Below are 21,335 nucleotides of genomic sequence, written 5' to 3'. Positions count from 1 at the left end.
TGATTTTCTGAGACTCTTGCGTTTGTCTCTGTGTTGCCTTGACCTTTTAAGTATATATTTTATTGGGTATTTTTGGATTGTTTAAGTGATTTTTGACCCCGGTCTTGAAAAGCGCTCCCTTGTGCCCCTTTAATTCTTGACCGGACCAACCCTGAATAGGTCAGTGGTCGATATCAGGGCTCCCCGATGTTGGCTTTATATTCAGGGACACACCCTCAGGTAAAAACGGTTTAAAAAGAATAGTACAAAAGCCTGTAACACACAGGGATAAGTAGAACCTGTGGATCAAAGGCGATTTGTAATAATTGTGGAGAATAGCGGAGATTTAATCACATGCGAATGCACCATTTCTGTGATCTGTATCTCTATTGGTATAGAGTAATGGGGGCTAGGGTTGAAACTTTGGTGAGTGGTCTTGAAAAGCATGGTTTTGCACCATAGATTCGATTTGTTGGTATCTGGCCTCATACAGATATTTACAGACTGTTTGAGCGTTTATGTTTCAGAGTGCGAGGTACAACAGGTGCCGCCATCTTGTCATTGCCTGAAGTAGAAGCGGATGTGACAACGTATCCGACCATAATGTCAGTAAAACAGAGGTCACTTATCCCGTGCGAATGTACTTAAAATAACACAGAGTTTGGGGGGTCATTTACAAAACCGCCAAAGGTCTGTAGATAAAACTGATCCCATGGGAACAGGGATAAAGTTAACAGGTTTCATTTTTAAGTAAATAAACTTTAGTGTTTAACGCAGTAGTCCCTTAACTATGGCATCCACATTTGGCCCCTGAACAATACCAGAGACGCATTTTAGTTTTTTCTTCATATGAAGTGCAAAAATTATAGTTTTTATATTTAATTGTAGCTAAATACAAATCAAGACTGTTGTTCTTTGTTGTTATATTCTACAACTACATACATTTTTCTGATCTCTGAGAACTTCTAGTTTTAAAGATGTCAAAAATTTAGGTCCTGAATTTTTAATGTATTAATCCCTGACTTTTTTTTCTGTGAAGAATCCATAGTGGGTTATTTTGTTAAATGTTGCTTTCTGGATAACAATACTTTTTTAATTTTAGGCAATCCTGCAATCGTCACACTTTTTCTTTAACAAACTGACCCAAGTTATGTGGGAACCCTGGTCTAACATGTCAAGAGCTTTTTCCCCAAAAACAAATCACCTTTCAGACAAGATAATGGAACAGAAATGTAAATTATTTTTGTTTTTCCGTGCGGATCGGTACTGAAACAATGGTCTTCATTTTCCATTTCCCATCAGTTTTCAGATGCACAAAGAAAGTAGAATAGAGAAGAAGAATGAGCCTGTGTAGCTGTCAAATAATCCACTAAATAGATATATCCTGAGCAGATTTATGTTGATACATCCAGGATGATGGGAATGTGTCTTTTGCGCAGGAGAGAGCACGACAGGGCGGAACATGATCCCTGGCGACCAGGCGAGACAGTCATGCTGCAGTGATCCTTCAGGGTCAAAGTCAGACTCTCTCTTCAGGTAAAAAAAACCCACTGTAGTTGTGCGGCGCCGGCACCTGGTGGTGCTGTAAGACTTGCCCTGCTTTCCTTTCACTGCCTACATAACAAGGCTGTCACCCCCATTCTAGCCCTCCTTTGTCCTCTCCCCTTCCGTCACTCACCTCCATACATCAACGCTGAGCCTCTGCAGCATCTTTTTCCCCTCCTGGCTCGGAGCCAGACCACTTTGATGTGGTGGGTGGGTCCTGATGCCCCGAGCCAAAGCGTCTGTCACGCCGGCAGCAAGGCATCCTTAAGTAAAAAAAAGTATGAGAGAGGGATGGGAAAATGCAGTTGCAGGTGGACTGTATTGTCATGCGTTCGGAGGCGGGCGTCCGGGGTCTCGGTCATTCGTGTGACTTTTATTAATTGGGTTCCCGGGGAGGCCACACGGCCCACGGCTCAGTTATGAGTCCAGTGGGTAAATATTTGCCTTCGCTAACCCTCACTAGGAGCCATAATGATTCTCTGTGTGTTTCACTGTGTACAATACCGTTCTGTGTACATATCACTCACCGCCTGTGTCTGCCTGTTCGTCCGACCCACCCCCCCCCCCAACCCACCCTCTCAAAATAGCCTTTCTACAGCTACAGCTCAACAGAGTTTGATCAATAACGTGTCCTTCATTTTCAAGTCGGGGCTGACCTTGGCAGCCTTTTGTCTCCTTTCAGGGGCCAGAGTGCGCATGCACGGGGTTGGAAAACAAGGCTCTTTGAGGGAAGGGAGGAAGAGAAAAAAAAAATCCACCCTTGGAAGAAATCCTTTCATTGCCTCGACAGCATCACTTTCTCATTAAGAGCCTAATGAATCATATTTATGGGGTTCTTATCTTAGTGTAATGAGGTGTTGCCACTTTTGATCTAATTTGAGAAATCACCTCGGGCAACATGGAAACAGAATAAACTTCCAATGGCTAGCATATGCCGGTATTTGCTGGCTTCACTCGATTGAAACATGAGTTTTAAAAAACAACGAGCGTGTGGACGCAGGTGTGGAGCTCATAACGTCATGGACCCACAGAGAACCAGCAGTGGACAGTCTCGGACATTAATGAAACTTTTTCCTACTTCCACTGAGTCAACCCCCGACTGATAAAAAGGCCAACATTAATGGCAGAGAAAAAGACATAGAATTGTTCGACACAAACGCACAGGACAATACAAGAATTATTAAATACAAACAGTATACAGTATAGGACAAAACATCTTACTGATGGTTTTAAAAATCCAACTAAAGGTCAACAAGCTTCCCAGTATGGGACACACAATATCTTACTGAAGGACAAAAAAAATAACAACAAAACTTTAATCAAATGACAACAAAACATCTCAGAAACCTTTTGGGGAAATTTCAATTTTTGCTGTTATTTATTTATTTAACAATTAATATGACAATATTAGCGGATTGTCATTTTTATGTTCGCAAATGACCTCCTGGCCGCTAGATGGCAGTAGTCGTGTCTTCCGCAGAACCAAATGAAGTACCTACCGTCCGTGATATCCCAAAGATGGCTCAGGACAAGAGGATACAGTGTGCATTCCAGCAGCTTTTAAAGCTTATGTTTGGACTTTTTTTGATTTCTAAAACAAATGAAAGCAGTTATGACTTTGAGGTCATGTGGTCTGTAAATTCTGCAAAACCAAAGTACTCCAGGGATACTTCAGATATATCCGTGTACCTACAGTATCACAATATATCTTAACATAGCTCCCTGTATCATATTGCAAGATTGACAAAAACACAGCCCTAACATAATGGTCTCAGCTTAGATAGACCTCCAGGGGGATCAATAAAGTTTATCTATCTATATAGACTAACAATAAAACTTCATTTTTCGCCATTTCGTGACGCTTCAGGATGTATCCGTTTAAGAAAATCAACTGTCTTCCATTATTAGAGCATCATTGATCACCATTTTGTCCGAGGCACGGAGACTCAGATAGTCGTAGGCACTTTCTCGACGTCTGTATCCCAGCAGACGCCATTATGCTGCCACGTGATTTATGCTTCGCCGGCGCTCTTAGGTGCAACACTAAAGAACTGAAGCCACAAGTAGTAAATCTGTCAAGTAAAGTCATCACTCTGCCGATGAGGACCATTTATAAATTAGCATTCCAATAGTTAGCACCCACAGATTAGCATTAGTAGAGTAGGTGTTGAACGAGAAACATCCTATTTAAAATAACCATTTATTATCTTTAGTTATTTGATAAGGCACGTTCCTAGTCAAGATAAGCGACTAATTAACACCAAAGTCTTTTGGTAGAAAAGAAATTGCTCCTTCAAGGTATGGAAAAGAAAGAAAAGTGCATCATTATTTTCGCCGCTTTTAAGCCAAGCGAAGGAGGATTGAACGGATTTTCAAAGGTTTCTAATCATTTTAATTGTGCTTTTTGTTCCAACAAGATACACACCAGTAACTTGGTAACATAAAGAGTTACTGCAGAAGCCGGTTTTAAACACGCAGCACGTTGCAATTAAATCACTTTTTAAAAAGTGCCAACACAAGCCTTGGTCTTATATTGAATTTGGTCATGAAGAGACAAATGAAGTGACTGATCTTATGAGTAATGAAGGACACAAATGCAGAAGACAAACTCAGCTTTTATTAAGGATATCAATCGAACAAAAAAAAAAAAAAAAACATTTCTTCAGAAACCATAAAACATGTTAAAAATGGAAAAGTAAAAAAAAAAGAAGGCGATCTTCACTAGACCTTCCTCTTCTGTGTGCTGATGTAGAGAACTGTGCAGATGAAACAGAACAAATGACAAGTTAATCTTGAGCAACTTCATTTTTTTCCCCAAGAATACACAACTTTTTCCTGATACAATGAGTCAACTGGTAAGCTACACGTAACAATAATAATGTGTTACCTTATCTAAAACTAATGTACCCTGCATCAGCCTCAAATGGAGGGTATTTAAATTCAGTGTTAACGTTCAAGCCTTTATTGATCCATAGATTGGCTACAAATCACCAAGATAAACCTTTTACAATTTCAAAACACGTGTGCACCATCTTGGTATCAGTCTCGGGATTTCCAGACCAATAGAAAAACTTGAGCAAAACCGTGGCAACTTGATCTGTAAGAGCACACGATTGCATGCGAATCTCACCATTGTTGCCTCTTAGAAAGGCATCTCCATATTTGTTTTTCAGCTGACCGTTGACGTACTCCTCGGTCTGCTCTATGGCGATGTTCATGTAGCCATCCAGACAGGCCAGGACACCTGGAACACAAGGATACACAGAGAATGAAGTTTTATGAGTAAAAGGGCGCTTGGAGCTTCTGCTACAAACAAGCTTAAAAATATAGACTTGCTTAACTATTTGGGGGAAAGTTTCTCTTGTCGAGGCTTCAATGCAAGAGGAACATTACAGACGAGCAGTACGGAGGTATTTGGATTTAGTTTAGTGTCTTTTTGGTCAAGGCAGAATTACCTTTAAATGAACATGTAGTTCTGCCCAAAATAATCCCAACCCTTAGTCGACATGAGGGCGAGTAGAAAATGAGTCAAGTTGGAATTTTCGGTGAACTATTACTTTAAACTATGGGGTTCCTGTCAGACAACGGAAAATAAAAATGTAGGTAACATGGAATACAATATTGATATGTGTTTGAAGTTGATTTAAGATTATATTATAGCAGATTTATGACAACATATTGCCATCCCACAAACTGACCTTCTTTTAAACGAAGGTGAAAATCCAAATAATTTCAGTCATAGTTTTTAACGTGTCCAAGTCCACTTCTTAAATAAATTAGATCCAGTTCAAAATTTAAAAACGTCTCATTGTTCAAAGTGAAAGTGGATGATAAAGTAAACACACCTCTGTAGTCCACGCCGGAGTTTAGTTTGACCACCACAGGTCTGCCAATGATCTGCTTCAGGAAGTCACTCGGCGTTTGTTTCCTTAAACTCATCTTTTCCTGGAAACACAGAAACGACAGTTATTATCCTTCACGTCGTTGACTCACTAGCTTTAGCTCAGCAGACATTGTTAAAAACACACAGCTGTAGCCAGAGTTAGCATTAGCATTAAGCTAACCGGCGCAGCTACTAGCTTGTTCACTCACACCGTTAAGGTTTTTTCCCTCACCTTAAACTAGCGATGTTATTCAAAGAAAACTACCAAAAATAGCGTTATTGTATAAAATGGCCAGCGCCTCTATAATGTATCTGTCGGTGGAAACAAACCTGTCAGTAGTTCGTAGCTGCTGCTGCTGCTGCACAAAGATCGGTGCTAACCAATCAGAAGCCTGGGATGTACGGAAGCCGCAGAGGAACTAAATCCATCAGACAGTGTGAGTTTTACTTATTTCTTGTTTGAAATATGTTTAAACTAAGAGCAGTATATTTAAACAAACTGAACACTTGACAGTATCTAAAGCATAATGTATGGAGGTAAATGTCTGCCATGTGTCTTTGAATATGAATTTCTAAACAATGAATTCAAATTCAATGTTAGAAATCGAATAATAGATAATATTTGACACATCATCGAATTGCTCACACTTCATTTTAACTATTTATTCTGACATTTCATTGTTTTAACATTTAATTTATTTACACAGAGTTTTTTTCTTTTAGTAAGTAAGTAAGTATTTTTTATTTGTATAGCGCTTTTCCAGACCAGGGTCACAAAGCGCTTAAACAATCAAAATAATATTCAATAAAGTATATATTTTAAAGGTCAAGTACATATAATTGTTTTACACGTTGATTGTACACTGAATTGAAAAAAACACCACAAAAACAACAGTGCTTGAAAGTGTTTTTTCAAATTCAGATTTTCAATTTTATGGTGTAAAAATTCAGTGTTAGGATGTTATATTCAAAGTCTAATTGAACACGTTTACTTTCATAATGAATGGGTAGTTTATTTCACACACTAGTTTTGTTGTTATTGTTGTGTTTCCATGCTTGGTTGACTTTCTTAGTATAGTTTTGTTATAAAATAAACAACTGTTAGATATACATGATGGATGAATAGTTGGAGGATTTAATGAAAGTAAATCATAGAGTCAAAGTGAAAATCAGGTTATAAAGTCATTAAAGGATTCTAAAACAATTTCAAATATTCACTTCCCTCCATCAATCCTTTTTTGTGAGTTTGTAACAATTTCCGTTTGCATACTGTTAATATATGTATATATAATGTGTGTATATATATATATTTTTTATTTTTGTCAACCCTTCCTTCTTGACAGTGCTTTCTTAAACAATTCTTACGTTCTTAAGTTTGGTGTGTTGTTTTAATTTAGTGTTAAACTTAAACAACCTGTTAACAAAAAAAAGGTAGAGGAGAGGAAAGAGATGCAAAAAGGGGAAATGATAATAATATTATGATAATATATATGAAAATGATCGTGCGGACACGTAGAAACAGAAATCAGTTTAGGAAAAAAAAAAAATCTTAAGTCATCATATGGAGTCTATCCCAGTTTCATAGGGCGAGAGGCGGGGGACACCCTGAACAGGACGCCAGTCTGTCGCAGGGCACACAAAGACACACAACCATTCACACACACACTCATACATACAATTTCTCCAAGTTCCCAATCAACCTCTGTATGTTTTTGAACTGTGGGAGGAAACCAGAGTGAACATGGGAAGAACACAGAAAACACACAGAAAGGTCACAAGTTGCCTCCATCCCTCCCGACCTGGAAGCTAACTGGCAACCTTCTTGTGTGAGGCGATCGTGCTAACCACTGCGCCACCGTTCACCCTAACTTTGCTCTCGTCTCTCGGATTACGAATAACTTACTCTGGGGTATAAAGCTGAGATCGAAGCAGATCCATCTTCAGAGTGAAAATGGGACATTCGATGAGAAGATTCTGTATTAATCTCTCCTTGCAAGTACAATTGTTGAGCTTTAAGTCGGATTCCTAACCTGACAATGTGTGAACGGTCTTTTATTTCAGTGATGCACAAGAAAAAAAAGGGGGGTTCTGATACAACTGTGGTCAACGGTAGCATGACCTACACTTAATACAGCTTGGGAGGTACACGAAAAGCGATGTAGCGGGAGGAAATATGAATGAAACGGTGAGGCGTGAGCTAGAAGGAGGGTACAGAGACGGAGAGGTTAAGGGAAAGGGGAGGTGGGTGGTGTGGTGTGGGGTGGGGGGTTAAGATGAAGAGAGGAAGATAGAGAGAGAGAGAGAGAGAGAGAGAGGGGGAGACAAAGAGGGATGCAATCATAAAGCACTTCTTGTGTGTCTAGACAGGTTGCTTGTTAGCAGGGCATGGCTAGCCCTGTGGGGGCTAGAGGTTAATTTGGTATCTGCTGCTGTGTTAAACTAAGGTCAGTACTACAAGTCCTTAAGTCATAAACAAGAGTGGTTAAGAGCCATGTATACACCTAGGCACCGGTTAATGAATATTCAATGAACATTTTCCCCACACACACACATCTGCGTTCACGAGAAGAAAAAAAAAGAAAAGGGTGAAGAAAAAAAAGAGATAAACACAGTTTATCACCGTGTCCTTCACTGATGACCTCTATGAATGTATCAAAATACGAGGTCTGGTTAGTAATTGGATTTTCTTTTTTCTCGACATGCAAATAGTGACTCATTGAACATTCAGCTTAACCTCTAAAAATAATTACATTCCAAAAATACTTCTCAGATCTGTTAAGAAAAAAGGCAATAATGTCAGAGCTTTAGAGCATTTCTATGCTAGGATTGTACTCGTGTGTACGCCACATATTCACGAGATTTGAACCACGGAACCCTGATGGATACCTGTAGGTAGAATCGTACCTATAGTGGTTAAAAAAAGAAAAAAAAAGTCTTTAACAAACTCTTCTCTAAAGCAGGACTTGCACATAAGTGCGATTCTAACCTGTCGAAACCCACAGAAACGCACAATAATTGAGCGAAATCAGAAGGTTAATTGTAAATGCTGACATTGTGCTCTTAAAATCATTGTCGGCATCACCACACCATTAGCGGAGATTACATGTCAACCATGGGCACAGATAATGCGGTCCATGCGCAACTTGGAATAAAGGTGCGTAGGAGTCCACTTATATCTGAATGCAAGGTCTTACTCCTTCATGAAGGGCTTTTTATTTTTCCATCCTGTCCTTTCCAAAAGTCTTGCACACGGCCATGTGGCTTCTTCAGGCTGGATGTTTTATTTAATAATCCGCTGTGTTTATTTGGTCAGTGTTTTGAGCAATGGAAGTGTATGTTGTTGGTAAATAAACCTTTGGATTCATTCCTTTTACAACCACTGTATAGCGTGATGACAAGTGTATACATTTTACTAGAATTTTCTATGAATTCATCTTCTTCCTGACAAAAGGAAGAATGTCCTTCCAGAAAGCACAACAACAGGGCTCTATTGACAGACAAATCCCGGGTCATCATCAGTGCCCGGAACTCAGGGGGCAGCTGGATGAAATGGAAAGATTACAGCGGCTGAAGAAGCTATTGTAGGTTGGAAATGGAAGAGGAAAGGGGGTTTAAGGTGAGCAGGGAATAAGGACACGGAGGTTGGGGATGTGTGTGAGGCTCATGTATCCTAAAGTAATATTCAGGGCGAGGGCAGAGGTCGGAGCGGGGCGGTACAAGATGAGGAGAAAGTCTAGACTGCAGTGACCTCCCTGAAACTAGGATTTCTCTTCGGGTCAAGATTGATATGAGGAAGATAATGGAAAAGCTTTGGGGAGATTTCAAATACAAAAACAGATGTTTGGTCAGAGCCTGGGTTTCCTTTTTTTTTCTGGGTTACCCTGAAGTGGACGGAGGTAATAGCTTTATTCCAGTTCCAACTGCTGCCGTTGACATTGACAACAATATTGAAATAACTGACTATCAAAAGCAATAGCTTTTTAAACATTTATCTGAAAATCATGTGGTTGGAAAAAATTATCTAGTTTTTTTCATAGAGTAGAAGGAGTCGGGACTGGTGTGTAATTGGAACTAAAACCATGTGGTCAACTCCCTAATCCCAAACTCAACAGACGCAATGTTTCAAACAGGGATGAGTATTTTAGAGGTTTTAGCCGATAACGGCGTAAATCTGCTTTAAAAGTGTCTAAAACTTAAATCGAATCATAAAAGATCGCTGTTTGTTATTATCTGTTTGTATAATTTTGTGCTGTGAATCACTTTCATGACTATATTTTCTAATATATTTATTTATAGATCATCTTGGATAAAAGATGTCATCAGGGAAAATGATATCAAAACAAAATGTGGATCTGAAATTGCGTTTATCTCAGAACTGGTGTCGTTTTGGTATATAGAGTATCGTTACCCATACCTAGATTAATCCACCAAGAAATGCAGTATAGAGGAAGCTTTTCCACTCAAGGCAGCTTGTGGAACTCCTAAATAAAAGAAACAGCAGTCAGCGACATTGAAGGTGTGAGCTAAGCAGTGAGATCCAAAGCCTAATCTGAAAATTTCTTGGGTCCATTTCAGAGTCATTAGATTAAGGCAAGCCATTTAATAACCATGTCATTAAGCGGTATAAACTACATTTAAGGGATTATTTTAGAAATACAAAAAATATATATTTTTCCTAATATGTTTTAAACACCCTTGTCAACTCAATGGAAACCAAATAATTTGTCCAAGGCAAAAATGCAAGTGGAATTTGCAAGATATTTGATGTTAAAACCCAACGTTTGTGACTCACTCACGTTTCAAATGTTGTTCCTCTCCGGAGCGCACGGTGGCATGTTGTGTGGGTTTACTCCGGGGACTCCGATTTCCTCCCACAATCCAAAAGACTTACAGAGCAACTTGGGGGAAATGATCCGCAGATATATGTGTGACTGACTTCCTGTCCAGTGTGTCCCTCCGCATCTCGTCCAATAAAACTGGGATAGTCTCCACCATGAAGTCCTTCATGATGACTTTGTTTTGAACTTATTACTTTATAAATAGTAAGTAAGTAAGTAATTTTTATTTGTCTTATAAAGTTCTCCCCCGTCTGAAATCTCGGCGAACAAGAGGATACGAGAGCAGAGTCCATTATGACTTAATAATGGTCTTCAATCGTCCTCCATCCAGCTGTAATCACGCCCCCTATGTATATACATATGTATATAAGTGACAACTTAGAGGATTGATGATGCGCGGTGACAAACTCGTGATTGAGCAATCCAGTGGTTTCAGTGGACGGGGCTTATGCACATTTTCAATATTTCGATTAAAGTGCAATTTTGTGCAAACAGACACAGAGGCCTAGAGCCTACCTTGCGAGAGGCATGGGGACTCCTGATGATAAGGTTCCTGGACTATCGCAACAGTTTGTTTTCGTGTCTAAACAAGAAGGAGCTGTCTCGCCTGCAGTTGATACAAAACTCTGCAGCGAGAATTCTGAGCCGCTCTAGTAGAAGAACTCACATTTCTCCGGTCCTTAAAATTCTGGTTCTTACTTTCAGATCTATTCATGGTCAGACTCCTCCTTACATCACTGATCTGATCCAGCCTTACACCCCAGCTCGGGCTCTGAGGTCTGTGGATCAGAATCTACTGATGGTTCCTGAACACGGTTCAGGACCAGAGGAGAGAAATCCTTCCTGAACTGTTGCTCCTAAGCTTTCGAACGATCCTCCTCTATGTTTGATGATCTACTGACTCCTTCATGAAACATCTTAAGACGTTTTTATTTGTTCAGGCTTTACCTTGATCTTCTGGAACTCCTGTTGTGTTATCAGTTTTATCTTGACCTTTAAAGTATATACTTTATTGAATATTGTTTTGATTGTTTAAGCGCTTTGTGACCCTGGTCTGGAAAAGCGCTATACATATAAAAATTACTTAATTACTTACTTACTACCTGCACCTCCTATCCTCCAATACAAAAATACTATAAAAACACTCAAGTCCAAATCATCGTTCATAATCAAAAAAAAAATCACCATCTTAAAAAACCAAAACTTATTTTTTTTCAGATCATTTATAAATGAAGAAGAGCAGAGATGTCATCATTCCTGTATCCATGCACTGTGTTAGTTTAAAAGCACCAGACAGGGTTTGCTTGACAGCTATATTGACGAGATGATTGAGCATGAAATGGTTTAAACTTTCCTTCAAGAGTTGGGTCTTATAGTTACCATGGTAACCACGCTGACTCAGTCGTAATGACGGCTGAATGACAGGCGGGGTGTTTAAAGGCTGTAAGATGTGGCGGAGTCGACGGCAACAAGGTGGAAATAATCGCTTCCTGCAATTAAATACGACCCACTTCGTTCTTCCTGGTCTTACTCATAAAAAAAAAGACCGGTGCTTGCAGATTCCTGAAGAGAGAATATCACAGCTATTCCTCATAGCTCGGGTCCCGAAGGGGGCTTCGGTCCAGGGAGGACCATCAACACAGCTACAGCCCTGGAGCCATGTTCTCTCCCAGAGGAACGCCACTGCAGTCTGTCAGACTGGCCGTCCGGCAGTGTATACGACGAGGAGTAGCACACAAGTCTCCTGGGATCCTGCTCGGCGTAAAGAGAGCTCAGCAGCTCCCGATGCTCATTACATCACTTGTTACTTTTTTACCTGTCGGTTCTGCCGACACCCGCCGTCGACATCTGTGCTCTCATCTGAGGGGGGAGAGCGTTAAGGGTTAGTTTACCCAAAATTCAGATTTCACTCATTTTCTACTCACCCTCAAGTCGACTAAACGTTGGGATTATTCTTGGTTTTTTTGGAGTTATCAGTAGAAATGTATGTTCATTTGACTGTAGCGTCCATTGCTCAGTTTTCTTCATCCTCTAGTCCGAACCCCAAACCCCCCCCAAAAAAAAAATATAGTCCATAGTGCTTGTCTGTTATGTCTTGTATCGAAGCATCAACGTGAGAAATTGTTCAGAGAAAATGTCATGTATTTGTAATTGCCATTTTTGTATACTTTAGGTCATGGGTCCCCCAACCTTTTTTTTTAAATCACAAATCAGGATTATATTCACAGACCAACATTCAGATAAAAAAGGGAAAAAACAATAGCATCACCTGCAAAAAACTACAATTAATTGCATGAAAAACATCTCACCGTAATGCTGAATCAGCAAGAGCTCCAGACTGGTTTCAACAAGATGTGTGTGTGTGTGTGTGTGTGCATCTATGTATGTTTGATTGTATGCTGATGATGGGGTTCTGTATGTGTGTGTCTCCGAGCTCTTTGTGCCGATGTGTGAGTTTGTGTTTAAGCATTATTTATATGGAATGAGGCTCTGAAACAGAAGGGTTTTGTTTCTCAATAGAGTTTTTATTTCCTCATTTTCACTAGTATAACAAGTCACATGCTGAAAATAAAACACCTTTTAGGCAGTCATAATCTTTAAAAGCGGCCCATTAACAAATGTCTCAGGTACCGGTTCCCAGGGGTTCAGCTTAGGGTGGCATTCAGAGGAGATGTTTCTCTGCCAGCTTGATGTCTACGTCTCTTGCAAATTAAAAGACATTCCCAGTCTCATCAACATAATTTCAAATTAAACAAATTCACTAAATGTTTGGTCTGTTATGCGGATAAAACTTTTAATACTGAGGAGGACAAGGAACACATTAAATACATTTTGTAGGGCGGTAAAGAATACCGTCTAGAATATTTTGAAAGATTTTTTACTGCCAATGCCATAATTGAGATTTAAATGATATTATATTATATAAATAAAATTAAAGTAGGGCAAAAATAGAAGGTAAGAAATCTATTTTTTTTAATATGAAAATGTTTGTTCTGAATTGTAAGCACTGGCCAAGCACGTGCACTATCTTAATGTGTACTATAAACCAGTGCGCTCGGAGAACTGTGCGATTTGGGACAAAGGGTCTGGGTCTGATGAAGCTTCATGAAGCAGTGTCGTTATTTTCAGAGTCCACTAGATGGCGGTCTCTGCACTATTTTCCTTTGTTTTGAACAACTGTTCTAATGAAAATCACTTTTTAACTGATGGCGCCACCTACTGACCTCTAAACAACATGACACAGTTTCATGAAGCTTCATCAGACCATTACTAATTTTAAAAAAAACAAAAAATGATTGTTGAAGAACTTGTAAGCAAAATGTACTATAACTGATAACAAAAAAGCATAGAAACAAAATAATATCATTCTACATACACTGAATGCTTCTCTGTTTGTGTTTTTTAAAGGTTTAGGTTGCTAATAAAGTTATATTAGGCAACAGCGATAGGACACAAGTTGCCAGTCCTTCACATTATTTGGATTAATTTAACCTATGGACAGTCAGATGGAACCAGAATCAGTGTGTGTTTTATAGACATATATACAACAATGCCTTGATTTAGAGCCTTACACTAAAGCAGGAACTGGACAAACCAGATGAGAAAAAACCATTAGCCACATGCAGGAATTACAGTGAATAAAAAAGGAAACTTGAAATCAGCCAACAAAATTATTTGACTTTGTAAGATGTCAATTTAAAGCAATGTTTCTAAACAATTTGACTTTGAAGATGTTTCCATCAGAGATATTTCTTGTTATTCATCCATGTCCTCAAACCCCATCAGGTGAGAGTACAGTTCAAGAAGATGGATGCTCAAAACCAAACTCATTTTTACTCCCTGCTTCTTTGGTACTGCTCGTGTTACTTGGAGTCATGTCATGTCTCGTGCTTTTAATTTAAAACTTGTTTGTCACACATTTCCTGAGATTATAAACGTCAATACCTGGTATGTACGTTCTATATTTCTCTCTTAGTGGACCACATGTTTCTCTTTCGTAGTGTTTTTAACCTCCTAGTGTCTGATCTTGCTTTTAGTCTTTTAATTCAGTTTTTTTTTTTAATAATCACTGCTCTCTTCGCCGGGCTTGCGACGCTCTTCGAGTTTACTTTGGACTGTGATATGGACGCTTGAGAACTTCCTTCGTTCCTATTGCATTTATTTTTGCAACTATTATGAATAAACATTTTCTATTTGCATTTCTATTACATTTTTGCCTGTTGTTTGGTTGTTGCATCGGCAATTCTATTCAAAACCTCACACCAGGTCCATTATAATAACATTATATTCTGATTATTATCATAGGGTTTTTAACAGCCGCTACAGCCCGTGATCGGCTCATACACGATCCATATTTCCTAAACCCCTCGATATAGAAAAGGATGATTCAGGCGTTCAGACCACGATTGATCCTCCGGCGACAAAGACACACGACGTGCAGCCTCTTTAAGCTGCGTATACATTGCGACAGGGGAAATTTGGTCAAATGGGGTGGATCTCTGTGTTCGATCACGCCGACCTATCAGCTTGTCAGAGACACCGAAGTGGATTGGTTTGATAGATGGCGAGAGGTGCTTACACAAGGAGCCACTCCGGCACGGCCATAAATATGCATCGTGACATTTGGAACAAAGCCACTCATCCTCTCTTTCCTGATGAGCTCTGCCTGCATACTATAACATATTGCCATACTGTCACACCTCGTGTTTCATAGCCAATCTCTCTGTTCATCAGCTTGGCAGATAACCTCTAGATGGTGACAGACGTGGGGGGTTCGGGGTTGGGGGGGGGGTGCTAAAAAACAGGAAGTGAACAGTGACGTTTATACGAGTCATTAATAATCCATGATGTTTATGCATATTAAGCTACTTTGAATTTAAAGTTCACCCGACAGTTTGCGGGGAGTCCATCTAATTTAGCCGAGTTCAGAGGTCGAGGCACGTCTCGCGCATTCAAGGCAGTGGTGGAAGAATGCCGTCACCTCGCGTCGCTGCCCTTCTCCCTCCGAACACCTCATTGCTTCAGAAATTAATAAATATCCGAAAGACCGCCGGCAGCAGTCCCTTTGAAATCCCACACACATGCATATCTCTTCGCTCCGCCACCCTTTTCCTCACTCTCTCTCCAACAGTCCTACTGTCATTTGACCACAAGTTCTTGGTGCCGCAGAGGAGCCGTGACTCAACACGGCAATGTTCCTGCGCTCTTGCATATTAAAGTACGTGGGACCGCTGCCGAGACGAATCTATCAGAACAACAAGACAACTAAAACCATGTGGAAATACCCAGAAACTCCGAATTCTTCTTTTTTCTTTTCGTGCTAATTTTTTCACCCCATTTGCCGAAGTGCCATGTTACAAGAAAATTCCTGAGGCGAGCCAATGGCCTGATAAATCTGCCGGAGCCTCTCTCTCTCAATTTGTCTCTGTGGAATGTCAGCTGGCAGGCGCCCAGACACTGAGAACCTCTTTTCACAATACGCCAATCCAACAGACGAGCTCCCACGTCGGAGCTACAACGACTGCGACTGGCATCGATAAATTGCCACGTGCCTTTTTTAAGTGTCTTTGTGGTTCGCTGCTCTTCTTCCGCACATGGACCCAGAAGGCCACTCTGAACTCTGCTCAGAGAACATCATTTTGTTGAGGGGAAACGAAAAAGAAAAGTAAAAAGACAGTAGCGTTGCCGAGATTAAAAGAATATTCAGTTTAAAATCTAAATAACTGGGAAAAAAGGGAAGAGAGAAGTAATTCATCCTTATCTGTCTTTTTCAATATGTAATAAATGTGTTATTAATTTGATTGAAATTGGACCTATTTGAATTTTCACCTGCACTACTTTGATGAACCCCTTACAATTGACAAAAGAAGCTCATTTTTGTTTTTAGATTAACCTTATGTAATACATTATACTTACAGTAGGACTATCTTTTAACATCCATTAAAAGATAGGGTTGCAACAATCACCTATCAAATAGGGCTGGTTTAATTTGGTTAATGTTTGACCTGGTTAACTGCTGCTAACCCTAACCCCAACACCAATCATAACCCCAACCCTTACCCAAACCCTAACTCAAACCCTAACTCCAACCCTAACTCCAATTCTAACACCAACCCTTACCCTAACCCCAAAACCAATCATAACCCCAACCCTAACCCAAACCCTAACTCCAATTCTAACACCAACCCTTACCCTAACCCCAACCCTTACCCTAACCCCATCACCAATCCAAACCCCAACACTTACCCTAACACAAACACCAACCATAACTCTAACCCCAACCCTAACTCCAACCCTTACCCCAGCCCTAACTCCAATTCTAACGCCAAACCCTTACCTTAACCCCAACACCAATCATAACCCCAACTCCAACCCTAACCCCAACTGTAACTCCAACCCTTACCCCAACCCTAACTCCAACCCTAACCCCAACCGTTACTCCAACCCTAACCCCAACACTTACCCTAACCCCAACACCAACCCTAACTCCAACCCTAACCCCAACCCTAACTCCAATCCGAACCCCAACACTTACCCTAACACCAACCCTAACTCCAACCCTAACCTCAACCCTAACTCCAATTCTAACGCCAACCCTAACCCCAACACCAATCCAAACCCCAACACTTACCCTAACCCCAACACCAACCATAACTCTAACCCCAACCCTAACTCCAACCCTTACCCCAGCCCTAACTCCAATTCTAACGCCAAACCCTTACCTTAACCCCAACACCAATCATAACCCCAACTCCAACCCTAACCCCAACTGTAACTCCAACCCTTACCCCAACCCTAACCCCAACCCTAACCCCAACCGTTACTCCAACCCTAACCCCAACACTTACCCTAACCCCAACACCAACCCTAACTCCAACCCTAACCCCAACCCTAACTCCAATCCGAACCCCAACACTTACCCTAACACCAACCCTATCTCCAACCCTAACCTCAACCCTAACTCCAATTCTAACGCCAACCCTAACTCCAACTCCAACCCTAACCCCAACACTAACTCCAACCCTAACCCTAATTCAAACCTTAACCCTAAGTCAACATCATATAATTGACTTGACGTGTCATATTCAGCACCCATCCCTGGGTTTCACAAATGTTTAACTTATAATAGAAATACAATTATATGAATTATAAGCATTGAAAACAAGATAATTGTAAGAGTGAATCTTCAACCTTAATGTTATAGTCAGTATTTCTTTCTTTCATTATTTGTATGTTATTTTTACATTGCCAGCACAAAAAAAATCATATTATTCTGAATAGATCATCTTGGACATGGATTCACAAGCTTCTGATGACCACATCTTAGCTTCTGATGACCACGTTGACACTGACGTGCTGTTGGTGTCTCACCAGATCACTCTGCGATGTCACTTTTAACTCTGCGTCAACTCCTTTTGGTCCATTTGACCCCCAGTGTGAAGAGAAATCATCCTGTTTGGTGTCATTCATCACTGTGCGGATCAGTCTCCCACATTGCTTGGTCCAGGTGGCAGAATGGCAGAGTGGGAGAACAGACCATGTTTGTGTGAAGATGCAACAACTATCTCTCTCTTTATCTTTTTTTTTCCCTCCTCCTTCGTTCACTCGACATCCCTCTGCCATCTGCTGAGGCTGTCTTTAGACTACATGTAAAGGTCATGTATAGCTAAGAACGGGATATTTGGCTCTCTTAGTACGTCAAGAATTATCTTTTGTTTCAAAGTGTACCTTATTATGAGTTTTAGAATGTCTTCATATTTTCATCAGTCCTTATTGAAGATCTTATTTTTTCCTGCTGGTTTATCAGTAAAACCACCAAAAACATGTATTACAGGTTAAAATCATCAATTCGTATTGAGTTTTATTTAATTATCTCACAGTTGTTCTTGTTATTATAAAAACTAGATGGATTATGCTTATTGGTTGGTTATTAAACATTTATTGATGGAGGAATGATGCAGAATGAAGATAACATTTTTGGGCATGTTCTGGGTTACCATCTGAATTTTTTCATGCCAAGGTCTCTTAAATCTCAGTGGCTGAAGTATGGAAGCAGATGTGTACCGTCACGGACTTTGAATATCAATTTCTAACACTACAATTTTTACAGCAAGAAAACCACCAACCTTCAAGCCATGTTATTGTGTTTAAAATGCATGGATACATCAGTGTAAAACTCAATTTTAAAAACTATTCAATTTTAACAAATAGTGGGGGGAAAAAAAGTGTTAACAATTCAACATGAAAAAAAGAATGTATGCAAAATATTTCATCGTATGTAAGTAAGTAATCAAGCTCTATTTGTAATGTAAATAAATGTGTGTGATGTCACTAACACAAATACATTTTACATTTAATTTTTGTTTGCATTTAATGATAGAATTCAATTTATTTATAATTAATTGAGAAACCTGGGTGTTTTATTTGACAAAGACATGTCTCTAGTTCAACACTGCCAAAAACTGACCAGAAATTGTTTCCTTCAATTGAGAAAAATTTTGAAACTTAGGAAAATGATGTCACAACATGATCTGGAGCCTGTAATCCATGCGTTTGTGTCTTCTTGTTTAGTAACAGTTTATTTTCATGTCTTAACAAGAAGGAGCTGTTTTACCTGCAGTTACTACAAAACTCTGCAGCGAGAATTCTGACCTGCTCTAGTAGAAGAACTCACATTTCCCCGATCCTTAAAACTCTTCACTGGCTGCCAGTTTCTTTCGGGATCAATTTTGAAGTTCAGTTTCATACTTTCAGATCTATTCATGGTCAGGCTCCTCCTTACATCAGTGATCTGATCCAGCCTTACACCCCAGCTCGGGCTCTGAGGTCTGTGGATCTTCCTCTCCCTCCGTGTTTGATGATCTACTGACTTCTCAAGAAACATCTTAAGACATTTTTGTTTGTGCTTTTCCCTGATTTTCTTGGACTCCTGTGTTTGTCTTATGTGTCTTTTAAAGTATATATATTTAACTGTGTGTTGTTTTTGATTGTTAAAGCGCTTTGTGACTCAGGTCTAGAAAGGCTATTTACAAATAACCATTACTTTTTTTTTACATTGTTTCAACTTTTTCTTTTTACGTTGAAATTAAAGTTTGCATTCATTCATGCTTTGAAAAAAATACTATGGGTAGAATTTCAGTGGTTAGATGCATTTGATGCTGTCAGAATTCAGAAATGTCTGATTCCACACCAGAGTGAAGTAGCTGTTTCTATTTCAAATGCTCTAAAAATGCTTAAACAATACAGATTAAATAAAGATTGACATTTATACTGACAAAAAAAAAGTGGGTGTAAGTGAGAAGCTTGTCTGTGGTCTGCGCTCTCTGAGTGCTTGTCTAGTAGGTGATAGTCTCTTCACACTTTAAATGAATTATCATGCGGTGGTTGATGTCTGAAACCAGTAAGATAGAATTTTAAAACGAGAACACAGAGAATGATGGTGTCAAAAAACAGCCACCAATACAACCATGTTAACAAAGAATTCATGTTGTTACATGCAGGTTGGCGCGGCTGTCCAAACAGTCATGTGCCAAGTGTAGCTGCCAACACTCAATATTGTCATTTGTTTCATTAGAACAGTAAAGGCCAGATAACCTGACGTCGGCACAATTGCCTGCAAATGAACGAGATTACACGACAAGCCCTGAATGAAAGCTCTACCCACCGCTTCCTACCTCAGCCACTTATCTGACTGTAGCCTAGCAACAGATCTCTGACCTGGCTTTGACCTCCATCTGATAAGGTCAACACCTGAAGACTCTCCCATTGGACGACTGGCGGAGGGGGGGCGGAGCTGTGGGGAGACAAAGGACTCACAGAGCAAGGGCAGCCTCGTCTACGTACTCTTTCCTGCTCCCTGCTGACAAAAAATGTTCATACAAACCTGCTTCTGTTTACCTGTGTGATCAGTATCTAGAACAACTTCTTTTTTTTTAATTCAACGTTTATAGGAAAGCAACTGCCAGGCGAACAAGACGCAGCACAGGAATTATTTTTGGGTAAAAACAAAAGTATTACAAGTTTGAGTGTGTATTTGTTCACTCTTACGACAAGCACCCCTGTTTCATAACACTTGAGTCGGGGTCCCCAACCTTTTTTTGGCACCCTTTTATGTCGACATAATTTTAGCAGACACGTCTTCAGATGAAAATAACCAATAAAATATGAAGAGCTGCAACAACAAAAAATTGAAGTCCCTGAAAAATAGATCTTAATTTGGAATGAGTTGTAATTTCTTTTCTTTTTTAATCAAAATAAAACACAGTTTTTAGACGGTAAAAATCAATCCAACAGAATTGTATTTTAAGTGCAGCCCAGGAAAAGAATGCCTCATGAACCAGTATGGGGCCCATCACTTGACAGTGCATACCTCTGCCAAGGAGCTCACTTTAAATGACTTTATAGTCACAGCATACATTAAAATTAACATTACAACTTCCATCATTTAGCCATGGTCTTATCCTAGTATAACATTCTAGAGTAGGATTTCTTTTCAAATGTTGATATTTCATTAGCCTTACTATATATATAATATATAACTATAACTTTACTAGCAGCTGTAAATGGAGGCGGGATCAAGATTGTTCGACAAGTACTGATTGTTATTGGTCTGTTGTTTTCTAAATTAGACACACAAGTATACAGTATAAACAGTTGAATCGATTTATAATTAATTGAGAAACCTGGGTGTTTTATTTGACAAAGACAAGTCTCAAGTTCAACACTGCCAAAAACTGACCAGAAATTGTTTCCTTCAACTGAGAAAAATCTCTAAACTTAGGAAAAATTATGTCACAACACGATCTGGAGTTTGTAATCCATGTGTTTGTCTCTTCTAGTTTAGATTATTGTAACAGTTTATTTTGGTGTCTAAACAAGAAGGATCTGTCTCGCCTGCAGTTATTACAAAACTCTGCAGCCAGAATTCTGACCCGCTCTAGTAGAAGAACTCGCATTTCCCCGATCCTTAAAACTCTTCACTGGCTGCCAGTTTCTTTCAGGATCAATTTTAAAATTTTGGTTCTTACTTTCAAATCTATTTATGGTCAGGCTCCTGACCTCCGGAGGTTTCCGGACAATCTAGAAGAATA

At 39.6% G+C, this 21,335-nt stretch overlaps 1 protein-coding gene across 2 annotated transcripts; it reads right to left on the bottom strand.

Annotated features, from left to right (window-relative positions):
* Positions 1-4,121: 4,121 nt before the first annotated feature.
* On the bottom strand, positions 4,122-5,814 carry lsm6 (LSM6 homolog, U6 small nuclear RNA and mRNA degradation associated). 2 transcript variants are annotated; one of them, XM_087784235.1, is made up of 4 exons: positions 5,738-5,814; positions 5,370-5,469; positions 4,655-4,768; positions 4,122-4,280 (listed from the first exon to the last, which is right to left on the bottom strand). In XM_087784235.1, exons 2-4 carry the CDS (start codon positions 5,461-5,463, stop codon positions 4,246-4,248), a joined length of 243 nt encoding a protein of 80 aa, XP_087640361.1. In that variant the 5' UTR covers positions 5,464-5,469; positions 5,738-5,814; the 3' UTR covers positions 4,122-4,245. The 2 variants fall into 2 exon arrangements, with proteins under 2 accessions (XP_087640361.1, XP_087640369.1); XM_087784243.1 differs by lacking the exon at positions 5,738-5,814 and adding an exon at positions 5,640-5,709.
* Between the last annotated feature and the right edge of the window lie 15,521 nt (positions 5,815-21,335).

The sequence above is a fragment of the Callionymus lyra genome, chromosome 1 (assembly GCF_982586985.1).
Source record: "Callionymus lyra chromosome 1, fCalLyr1.hap1.1, whole genome shotgun sequence".
Taxonomy (NCBI): domain Eukaryota; kingdom Metazoa; phylum Chordata; class Actinopteri; order Syngnathiformes; family Callionymidae; genus Callionymus; species Callionymus lyra.
The sequence above is the reverse complement of the archived record's forward strand: the minus strand, read 5'-3'. Positions and strand labels throughout refer to the sequence as shown.

Coding starts and splice junctions, on each gene's coding strand:
- lsm6 (XM_087784235.1), bottom strand. CDS start 5,463: ATGAGTTTAAGGAAACAAACGCCGAGTGACTTCCTGAAGCAGATCATT. Junction 4,769..5,369: donor CTCCGGCGTGGACTACAGAG/GTGTGTTTACTT, acceptor CTTGTGTTCCAG/GTGTCCTGGCCTGTCTGGAT. Junction 4,281..4,654: donor CTTTCTAAGAGGCAACAATG/GTGAGATTCGCA, acceptor TCATCTGCACAG/TTCTCTACATCAGCACACAG.